The sequence below is a fragment of the Dipodomys merriami genome, unplaced genomic scaffold (genome assembly GCF_024711535.1).
Source record: "Dipodomys merriami isolate MVZ:Mamm:240054 unplaced genomic scaffold, mDipMer1.0.p SCAF_3212, whole genome shotgun sequence".
NCBI lineage: Eukaryota > Metazoa > Chordata > Mammalia > Rodentia > Heteromyidae > Dipodomys > Dipodomys merriami.
In genome coordinates, this window is record NW_027204730.1 from 2,501 (window position 1) to 14,009 (window position 11,509).

An 11,509-nucleotide genomic window follows, 5' to 3' on the forward strand; every position below is an offset into this window, starting at 1 on the left:
AGCTCAGAGTGACCCAGACCCTGAGTTCAAGTCCCAGGCCTGCCAGAAAAATGGTGCAAATTCCAAGCCAGGGCCTCATTTATTAAGTTTTGGCCCAGCACAGGCCTTGAACTCAGGTCTCAGCCTTTCTCCCACAGCTGATCCTGGAATCCTAGGACCCGAGTTAAAATATCAGAGTTGTCAAAAAATAAATAAATAAAAAGGATTAGGATAAAATTAAGAAGTTCAAGAAGGTGCTTTTACATTTTTTTTTCCCTTTACATTGTGACCATTCCGCGTCTAAATGACAAGGCCCAGAAAGTGTACATGACCTCGCATGTTGGATGTTTGGCTGGCTATTAGGGAAGCCATAGACAAAACCTCAACTTAGGCCTTGAGGTAGAATCCCAGGACTGCCATTAATGATTGGCGGGAGATTCTAAAATGCATTCTAATATACATCCATTCAAATGTTATAAAAGTAACAATTTAATTAATAGTTATTGTATGAGTATAGTATAAAATTCTACACAACAATTATACTACATTGACTAATTTTCAATTAATCCTTTATTATGTATTCAACCATGATAATTAAAAATGGAGGGAATAATTTAATTGTCAATAATTGGTAGTAATATAATATATGTAATTTCATGATATACAGACATCTTTCTTTTATTTTATATATTTGTATATGTGTGTGTGTGTGTGTGTGTGTGTGTGTGTGTGTGTGTCAATGCACACAATTATCTTTTTATACACTTGTCACTCCTGAGGCTCAGTGGTATAGTGATGGTTAGTACATACAAAGCTCCGGATTAAATTCCTCACTACCACATGCACATAAAAATCCGGAAGTTGTGATGTTGCTCAAGCAGTTGAGCACTAGCTTTGAGCATAAAAGATAGGGACTGTGTCTAGACCGTTATTCAAGACCCAGGATGGGCACCAAAAACAGACTGAATGTTGTGACTGCAACTCTGTAAAGATAGGACTTCAAATACCTCAACACAGAACAAGCCAGGTGTCTGGTGCTGACACTTGCCATATAACCTGACTTAGCCAGAGGTATACCACTACAACCAAGCTCCAATCCTTGTACAATCCTTGTACAAGAGAAACTAGGTACAGTGCTCATGTCCTGAGTTCAAGCTCAAAGGACTAGTGTATGCAGAGAGAGAGAGAGAGAGAGAGAGAGAGAGAGAGAGAGAGAGAGAGAGAGAGAGAGAGAGAGAGAGAGAGAGAGAGAGAGAGAGAGAGAGAGAGAGAGAGAGAGAGAGAAAGCAGAAGTGAAGCTGTGACACAAAATGGTAAAGCATTAGACTTCTGCCAGAGCACCCAGGCCCTCTGTTCAACCCCAAAACCTAGCCACCCAGGGCCCAACTAGGAGAGGTCAAAGGTTTCACCAGCCAAAGATGACAGGAAGTTTGTGATATCCAACACATGCTTGGATTTCACAAGCTTCCAGAAACATAGGAGAGGCATCATAGGCCCATCATCACCCTCAATGAAACATTTCATTAGGTTCAGTGCCCTAGTTGTCTGTCAGAAGGACTCCTGAATTATATTGAGCACTGTATCTTAACACCGGAAAATAGTCTCACAAAGGCAGGATAAGTGCATAGAACTTGGACTGCCATGTGACATGGCACAAATGAAGGCTTCCTGTCAAACTAGAGCACTGGGAAGGGAGATAGCTTGGGGTACAAAGAGAACTTTTTCTCCTGACCTTCAGAGCCCACCCACACTCCTCCTCATTAATTGGCCCAGATAGAGTAGTTTGTTACACAGCTGTATAGGACTGAGTTCTTTTGTCTTCCTGTCCAGACAATGAGAGAGAATTCTTCCAGCAAGCCTGGGATGCAGAGAAACCCTGAGGCTACACTGGGAGCAGTGAGGGGAGCCCTGGAACATGCAATGTCATTAAAGCAGTCTCTGTGTTATGAACTCATTGTATTGAATACAAATTTCCTAGGTTGGTGCCATTCATCATAGCTACTCTGGAGCTTCACCTATAGGAATACATCCATACATACACAAAGACATGGAGATACAGGTTCTTTATGAGGGGGCAGGTCCTGGCTTTGAACCATGAGCCTGGGCATTTTCCCTGAGCCCCTTTCGGTCAAGGCAAGTGTATTAAGCTTGAGTCAAACCCCACTTTTGGGTTTTTCTGTGATCTCTTAGAAATAACAGTGTCAAGGTCTTTTTTACATTGGATGGATTTAAATTCAGATTCTCTACATCTCAGACTCCTGAGGATCTGGAATTACATTCAGCAGTCACTGGCACCTTCTTTCTTTTCTTCTCCATTTTTTAATCTGGAAAATCTGACTTCTTAATGGGTCATTCCAATGGTTTGAACTTATAAGAGACTACCCAATGTTCTTTATAGCTGCTTTCTCTGAGAAGGATTTTCTCTCCTCATCTTCCACTCTGGTCACAGGTTTGAAGCCAATAGTGAGAAATGAGTGTCACAGGATTGAGGAGCAAATGTCGACAGGACATGCCAGTTCTGTCACTTAACATTGAGCTACAGTAATTTTACTGTCTCAGGATCATAGGACTGAAAGTTGGAGCAATCCTCATACTGTCTGCATTTCTCATTTTCCCTTTAAACTGATGTAATAATTATGAGTGTTTTGTGTCTCCAACCTTAATTATTTAGAACACACTAGAAGCATATTCATGTTTCTGTTTTCTCTAGTACCTCTCAACATTTAGACTAAAAGTTTTTGTGGAGTGGCTCCTAGGGGAATCCCTGAGGAAAGCTATTTGAAGCCTCCTCAGGAGATCACCATTGAAAGCCAGTCCTAGAAGGAATTTCTGTGAGATTCTTGTCTCCAATAAACCACCAGAAAACCAGAAGTGGAGCAGTGGATTAGAGGGTAGAGCTCTAGTTTTGAGAGAGAAAGTTGAGCAGGAGATAGAGGCCAGACCAGGCAGAAAAGCTTGGGAGTTGCTTATGTTACAGGCCTGTGTCCTTATATGATGCACATTGAAGCCCTCAGCAGCCTTTATTTACATTTTATTATGAGGCATATGCAGGAACAGTCACAAATATTTCAAGGGAAAAGAAGGTCAGAGTGTATAGAAATAACTGGTATTCAGAAAGTTACACTTGAGGACACAAACTCTATCATACTTATGTAAAACCTATGATTAAGAAATAAAGATGAGGGGGCTGGAAATGTGGATTAGTGAGAGAGTGCTTGCCTAGCATGCAAGAAGTCCTGGGTTTTTCAGTAGCACATACACAGAAAAAGCCAGAATTGGTGCTGTGGCTCAAGTAGTAGAGTGCTAGGGAAAGTGCCCAAGCTTTGAGTTCAACCCAAGAAATGTCAAAGGTAGGTAGGTAGGTAGGTAGTTATGTAGGTAGGTAGATATATAGATAGATAGATATAAAATTGATACATGAATCTGGTCTTGGATATCAGGAGGAAAGAAGGGAACAATTCCCAGTCATGAGGCCTTCAACAGTGTGCCAGGCCACCAGCATTGCCTTCATACAACCACAAAGTAGGAAGACTGTCTCTTTCCCACTGCTCAGGCAGCAAAGTGCCCAAGAGCCAAGAAGGCAAAGCCAGGTTCTAACTCAGGTGCTTGGAAATGGAAGAGAAACGGCTCTGCCTTTTCTTGGACTGGGGATTTGCATTAACGATGTGGGGAATGAAGGAAGGAGAAAGGACTGGCAGAGGTAGAAGAAGGGCCTTCAAACCTGACAGACGTAAAGTAAAAAACCCACTCCCTAAGACCAGACAGCAGTGTTTTTCTAGTCTCTTCCTTCCCTCTCTGCCACTAAACTGACTCTCTATTGGTAACCTAAAGATAGCTTGAGGCTCCCTTCACCTGAGGGAGGAAGGTTATTCATTGTTTGAAGAGGCTTAGAAAAACCTGACCCTGGTGTAAATCTAACAAATGTTTCAGGTTTCCCCCCATTGCTGGCTGTGCCTGGAATGAATGAATGAAGTGGTTTTGCAGCTCACTTCCCGGTTGAGTATGTATATTTGCCTCTGAATCCTACAGGCCTAGGTCTCTGCACCTAGCCTGGCTTTTGAAACTGTTTTCTGTCCTTCAAATACAGTGTTACACTGGAGTTCTTTCGGCTAGCCGCGCTAGGGCTTGAATCCTGAGAACTTCATTTGAACATTGGATGGGTCAGTGATTTTTTTTCCTTCTATAGCTTGAGAATTCTAAGAACATTTAGAGTGAAAGTAACTTCTCATTACCAATGGAAACACACAAAGCTGTTGAACATCTGACCTTTCAGAAGTGGAAGTCAGAGTTTCATAGACTTTCCTGCCCTTGTTTGCTTCACCCTGTGATCCTCAGACCTCAGGTTCCTGAGCTAGAGTGATGGGTGTGAGTTACTGGTGCTCTGCTAGGTTCAGAACTGTAATGACATTGATAATACAAGTCAACTGCTTATCTCATAGGGCTTGGGGAGCATATTAAGCCTTTCAACATTGGACTTTTCAAATCCCTTTAGCACACAAGGTTATAATGCTAGAGACTGAGAGGTTGGGCATATGGATGTGCTATACTTGAGCCTTAAGCTCTGACTCCTATTCTGGTGTACATCAGCGTTCATTTTCCAGAGAATGTTCTCCTAATTAGCAAACAGGAAAAGTATTTGATTAACCCTTACTTTTTTCCAGTTGTGTGTCTTATATCAAGCCTGGGCCCTGTCCCTGAGCAATTCAGCTAAAGCTAACACTCTATCACTTGAGTCAAAGCGCCACATGGGTTTTTTTTGGTGGTATCTTGGACATAAGAATCTAACAGGCTTTCCTTGCCTAGGCTGTCTTTGAACTATGGTCTTCAAATCTCAGCATCCAGAGAAGCTGGGGTTCCAGGTGTGAGCCACCCCCATCCGGCCTATTGTTTTTTAGAGTCCTGGGGCTTCTTTTTTTCAAGGCTAGCACTCTATCATTTGAGCCACTCCATTGCTTCTGGCTTTTTCTGACTATGTGGCACTGAAAATTCAAACCCTGGTATTCATGCGTGTTGAGCTAAATCTTTCCACTAAGCCACATTTCTAGGCTTGCCCTTACAATCTTATCCCACAACTTGCCTGTCCTCAAGAAAAGGCTACTAAGTATAAATCATTATAGAAATCCCTATAGGAAGGTGTTCAAAGATAAAAAGACAAAGCTCATCCTTTAGCGATACTCTAAACATATGAAGACTATGACAAATGCCACCATTTAATTATGTATCATGTTTCAACACAAAAAGTTTTAATGAAAAATGAGTCAATGTCCTAAATTATTGTGTATAATTTTATAATAGACGTGCAAAATGTAATAAATATTATGTGTATAATACTAAATAAAATAAACAATAAATGAATGAATCAAATAAAATATACAAAATCAATAATAATCATAATATGTAATAAACATACATATGTAAGTATATATCATAAATTACACGTGTATATAGATATCTTTTCCATTGCAGGGCCTTCATTCAGGCCATGGGAACTCTAGTCTGAATTTCTTTTCCTCAAGGACACCCATTTTGCAAATGAGTTACCTAGGTGGTGAGATCAAATTCCACAAATGGTAGAAATATTGGTCCAGTTCCAAGACAGTGACTTAATTTTTAATGGAAGCAGTTATGTTTATTCAGTTACATACTGACCATTAAAAAAATCAGTGCAGAATTTTTTACAGCTATTCAGACGTATTTCCCTTACTCCCAAAGTGCTTCTCTGAACACTACATTGTTTCTTTTTTTGTATGTTTTTTATTGTAAAAATGTTGTACAGAGAGGTCACAGTTACATGAGCAAGGTCTTGAATATATTTCCTATTGAGTATTGTAGCCTGCTCCTTTGTTTTCCCCCTACCATCCCTTCCCTCCCATCTCCACAACTACTCCCCGTACCCAATTCTGGAATCGTACACCCAGAGGGCTTGCAGGAAAAAAAAAAGTGGGATAGCACGAAAATTGGCGAGCTGCAGAGGGCTGGAGGTTTTACGTTTTTTTCTTTGCACGGTTACCATCCTGGTTCTGAATGAGACAGATGGCTGCAAAGTGGACATGACCTGCCATATCTGAAGGCTGGCATGCTATCTGGGAACCCATAGGCCAACTGTCAACAATTATGACACATGTTTTCCTTTCCTGGGCTAGTCCTAAGTGTCAGGCATGATTGAGAACACATCTACAAATCTATATGCTAGATGATAGAATGTAAAATATATAATACATAGTTAGGTATCATCATAGTCAATAAAATAAATGGTAAATAAATGAATAAAACAAAAAATATAATGAATAACCACCACAACATAATATAGGCTGAACATCTGTATGGAAGTTCAATTCTATCTTTAAAATGTATATAAGTAGTACGTTTTCCAGGGCTGGGGCTTGAATTCACACCTACGGAACAGGCCTGACTCTTTGGTCTTCAAGCATGGTGAGCTTCCCCTTCCCCCACAGTGCAACAGAGTTACCTAGACCCCGTGTTCAAATCTGAGGCCTTGCAGACAAAAAAATGCCACACATTCCAAGCAAGGGTGCTTCATTAACATTTTTAATATGTTTTTAAGTTCACTTCACCTTTATTTGATACATTTTGATTTTATAACACGAGTTTTTCAAAAAAGGTGTTTAAACTTTTACATTTCAGCATAGCCCATTGGTGTTTCTATTTTGACCATCTGCCATGAAGAGTGAGAATGAAAATAAGGACACCATTTCTCCCTAGATGGTGGGGACAGTTGAATTTATTTCTATTTAGAGTTATTTCTATAATTATAAACTCTCTGCATTCGTGTCATGTTAGTTTTCCTCAGCGCCTAACACAAAACACACTAGGGGATTCCTGATAGCAGAAAAGGTTGGGTTTCTGAATAAAAGTTCACTTCTGTGAGGACAGTAGGTAATTGTAAGCATTTTGGGAATAAACTGGATTGTAAAATGAAAAACAAAAACATTGGGACTGGGATGTAGCTCAGTAGTGGAATATTTGCCAAAAGAGCATAAGATTCTGGGAGAAAAGTTTCCTAAAGATTAGAATGTTAGAATTTTATGATCTGTATGAACAAAATTTTTTTTGGTCATGGGCCTGAACTCAGGGTTTATTCCTGTACTCTTCAGCTCAATGCGAGCGATCTACTGCTTGAGTCACAGTGCTACTTCCAGTTTTCTAATGGTTTATTGGAGATAAGAGTCTCACGAACTTTCCTGTCCAGGCTGGCTTTGAACTGCCATCCTCAGAACTCAGCCTCCTAAGTAGCTATGATTATAGGCACGTGCCAGGCACGTGAACAAACTTCTTAAAGATTGATTCTGAGAAAAGAAACTTGGAATAAAATTTTAGTATAAATAACTTATAATGCCATGTTTAAGGCACTAATTCAGAAGTATTTATTAATTGGTTGGTTTCTTAGTTTATTTAAAGTTATATTATATATATGCATTATTAATATATATACATATATATTATTTAAAACATAGATTTGAAGTGTACCTAAGAACATATGTGCTCATGTAAAGTTATACAACTGCACAAGCTTCATTATTTTTTTTTCCAGTTTGGTTGGTACCATAAATTAGGTGGGATTTTTATACTGCTGTTTTGTTCTCTGTTTTTGGAAGATTTCTCTCCCTCTTATCCCTCTGCCCCACCGTCCATGCACTTGAACTCAGCTTGCTCTTTCTTGGCTTGGTTGTTCATAGCTGATTTTCTATGACTTCAATCATACCTGTAGCCAGGCTTTCCAGTTAATTGGAGGTGATTTCTCTCAGGCTTTTCTGCCTTCATTGGCTTTGAAATTTCATCTTCCAGTTCTCAGCCTCCTGTGTAGCTAAGATTACAGATGTGAGCCATTGTGGTGCCTAGGGATAAATTAGACTTTGGTTGGTGTTTTCTTTCTGTTTTGCTAAGCATGGGATCATCTACTATAGAACTTCTGTGAATGTCCTGGGTCTGAAGTAGGATATACAATACATATGCAAATCTGTATACTTCTCATAAGATGTAATGAATTTAATACGTGTTATAAGTGTAGTAATAGTCAATAAATATAATGAATGAATAATAGAAAAATAAATACACTAAAAGAAATATGCAGTAAACATAAGTATGTAGATATTCATCATTTATTCAAATGTGGATGAATATTACTTAACAGGGCTGGGGATTGAATTCAGACCTAGGGAACAGTCCTGAATTACTTGTATTCAAAAGGGTGAGTTTCTCCATCCTCCACAGTGCATTAAAGTTTCCGACACTCCAAGTGCAAATCCCAAGCCTGCAAGAAAAAAAAAAATGAGCACTAATTCCAAGCCAGGGAGCTCTATTAATATATTTACTATTTTTTTAATTTAATTTAATTTTATTTGTGAACATACTGTACAGGGATAAATAGGGTAGCAGCCTGCCTGTTATGTGTGTTTGCTTGACGATTTTTGGCTGATGGTACACCGAGAAATATTTTCTGCCTTGCTGAGACAATTCTTTATTCTCTTTCTTTCTTTTCTTTCTTTTTCTTTTTTTCTTTCTTTCCTCTGTCCCTTCTTTCTTCTTTCTTTCTTTCTTTTTCTACCTTTCTTTTTCTTTTTCTTTTCTTACCATTATTTTATTTTATTATAGAGATGATGCACAGAAGGGTTATAGTAACATACGAAAGGTACTAAGTATATTTCTTTTCCTACAGTGTTATCCCCTCCCTTTCTCCTGCTTTCTGTTCCCGAGGACTGCCCCCACCCATGTTGTAAAGCTCATTTCCAACAAAGTGTCTAGTGAGTATCACTGTTGCTTTGCTTCCCCCTTCCTTGCTCCATGGTTCCACATCCCTTTTCCAAATCAGATAAACTTTGATAGTCCAATGGTTTTTCAGTGCATAGTTATAACAAGGACAAACGCAACTTGTATCTGAAATTCACTGAAAGCAACAGTTAAAGGGTGGGGCCTTGTTTTTAATCTCAACTCCAATTGATATGCAAATGAATTTCACACCCTTCTCTACACACGCTTCTCTAAGCCCTCCCACCCTAAGTATAAAAAGAATGGAACTGGTTTTGACATGACATTTTGTACTTCTCATTGTTGCAACAGGTCCACCTGAATCCTTAAACGACTTGTTTGTCCCCATCTCCTCCACATGTTATACTGACATCAAATATAGTGAAAGTGGGGGTTACACTGTGGGGGAGGGACATACAAAGCAACAAAGAAATAATCTTATAAATGCGTTAGAAACACATGCATGAAAGAAACGAAAACATTAAAATACATATTTAAGGGTTCATTTTCCTAACATCACATTATCTGACCTTTTCCGCTTGACTCATACCTATACTAGATATTGCAAATAAGGGAAACTATGGGACCTATGCTTCTTTGGGCCTGGCTTACTTCACTTAATATAATTTTTTCCAAACCTTTCCATTTCCTAACAAATGGGGAAATGTCGGTGTGGGGGGGGGGAGGGGGGTATAATTGGGTGGGGGGAGGGGGGAGGTGGGGAAGGGAGGTGAAGGGTAAACAAAATAAAAAAAAAAGAATGGAACTGTAGGGAATCAAGCTTTTCCGCACATCCCACCGCCTTGCCACGGACAGCACTTGGAGAGAGATTGCCAGTGGTGAGAACCAAGGCAGGAGAATCAGTTCTCTCCATCCTCATTGTTTGGAAAGATGGAGTGGGACATTGCCCAAGCCTTCCAGGAAGAGCGGAGATGCCCCATCTGCATGGAAACCTTTATCGACCCAGTCACCATCCACTGTGGGGACACTTTGTGTCGACCGTGTCTGCGCCTCGTCTGGGAAGAAGCTGAGACTCTAGCCAGGTGCCCCGTGTGCAGGCAACCCTCTCAGCAAAAAGAGCTCAAAACCAACATTGCTTTACAGAGTCTGGTGTCCATCAGACGACAAATCAGCCTCCGACAATTTCTGAGCTCTGAGGAGCATACATGCAGCACACACAAGGAGACCAAGCAAATGTTTTGTGAAGTGGACAAGAGCCTGCTGTGTCCTCATTGCTCCCCGTCTCGGGAACACGAGGCTCACAGACACCAACCTGTCGACTGTATTGCTGCAGACAAACAGAAGATTATTTTATTTTATTTTTTTTAATTTAATTTAACTTTATTTGTGAACACACTGTACAGAGGAGTTACAATTACATGGGCAGGATAATGCGTACATTTCTTACCAAGCATTGCACCTCCACTTTGTTTACCCTTCACATCCCTTCCCAGCCTCCCCGCTCCCCCCCAATCCCAATCCTACTCCTTCCGCCCTCCTTCCCCACCCCCCCGCAACGACGTTGTAAAGCTCGTTTTCTACATGACAACTTGGACTTCTCATTGTTGCAACAGGTCCACCTGTATCCTTAAACAACTGGTTTTTCCCCATCTCCTCCACAAGTTATACTGACATCAAATATAGTGAAAGCAGGGGTTATACTATGGGGGAGGGACATACAAAGCAACAAAGAGATAATCTTGTAAATGCATTAGAAACACATGCATGAAAGAAAAAAACATTAAAATACATATCTAAGGGTTCATTTTCTTGACATCACATTATCTGACCTTTTCCGCTTGACTCATACATATACTAGATATTACAAATAAGGGAAACCATGGGACCTATGTTTCTTTGGGCCTGGCTTACTTCACTTAATATAAGTTTTTCCAAGTTTTTCCATTTCCTAACAAATGGGGCCATGTCATTCTTTCTGATGGAGACATAGAATTCCATTGTGTATATATACCACACTTTCTTGATCCATTCATCTACTGAGGGGCATCTGGGTTGGTTCCATATCATAGCTATGGTAAATAATGCTGCAATAAACATAGTTGTGCTGGTAGCTTTAGTGTGGTCTTGTTTGTAAACATTTGGGTAAATGCCCATAAGTAGGATTGCTGGGTTATAGGGGAGTTCTATGTGAAGTCTTTTGAGGAACCTCCATACTGCTTTCCAAAGTGGGTGAACAAGTTCACATTCCCACCAACAATGAGGTAAGGTTTCTTTCTGCCCACATCCCCTCCAGAATCTGTTGTTGTTAGAGTTCTTGATTTTTGCCATTCTAACTGGAGTGAGGTGATATCTCAATGTTGTTTTGATTTGCATTTCTTTTATGGCTAGGGATGTTGAACATTTCTTCATGTGTCTATTGGCCATCCTTCTTTCTTCATCACAGAAGTTTCTCTTTAAGTCTTTCGCCCACTTATTTATTGGGCAGTTGTTTCTTTGATGATTTGTTGTTGGGGGGTTTAATTTTTTGAGTTCCAAGTATATTTTAGATATGAGACCCTTGTCCGTTTTATGGCTAGTAAAGTTCTTCTCCCAATCCATGGGCTTTCTATTGATCTTGCTAGCTATGTCATTTGTCCTGCAGAAGCTCTGCAACTTTATGCAATCCCATTTGTCCAACCTTTCTTTGATTTGTTGTGTGTCCGGGTCTCTATTCAGAAAGTTTCGGCCTGAGTCAAGGAGACCTAGGGTTTTTCCTATTCCATCCTGTAATGTTTTCAGAGTGTCTGCTTTGAGTTCAAGATCT

The 11,509-nt window shown here is 40.0% G+C and overlaps 1 protein-coding gene across 1 annotated transcript; it reads left to right on the forward strand.

Annotated features, from left to right (window-relative positions):
- Window positions 1–9,636: 9,636 nt before the first annotated feature.
- On the forward strand, window positions 9,637–10,027 carry LOC138841534 (tripartite motif-containing protein 43-like; the record flags this gene model as incomplete). Its single annotated transcript, XM_070042247.1, has 1 exon — window positions 9,637–10,027. A coding segment is annotated over exon 1 (391 nt), but the record flags the coding sequence as incomplete, so codon positions are not given.
- Window positions 10,028–11,509: the final 1,482 nt, after the last annotated feature.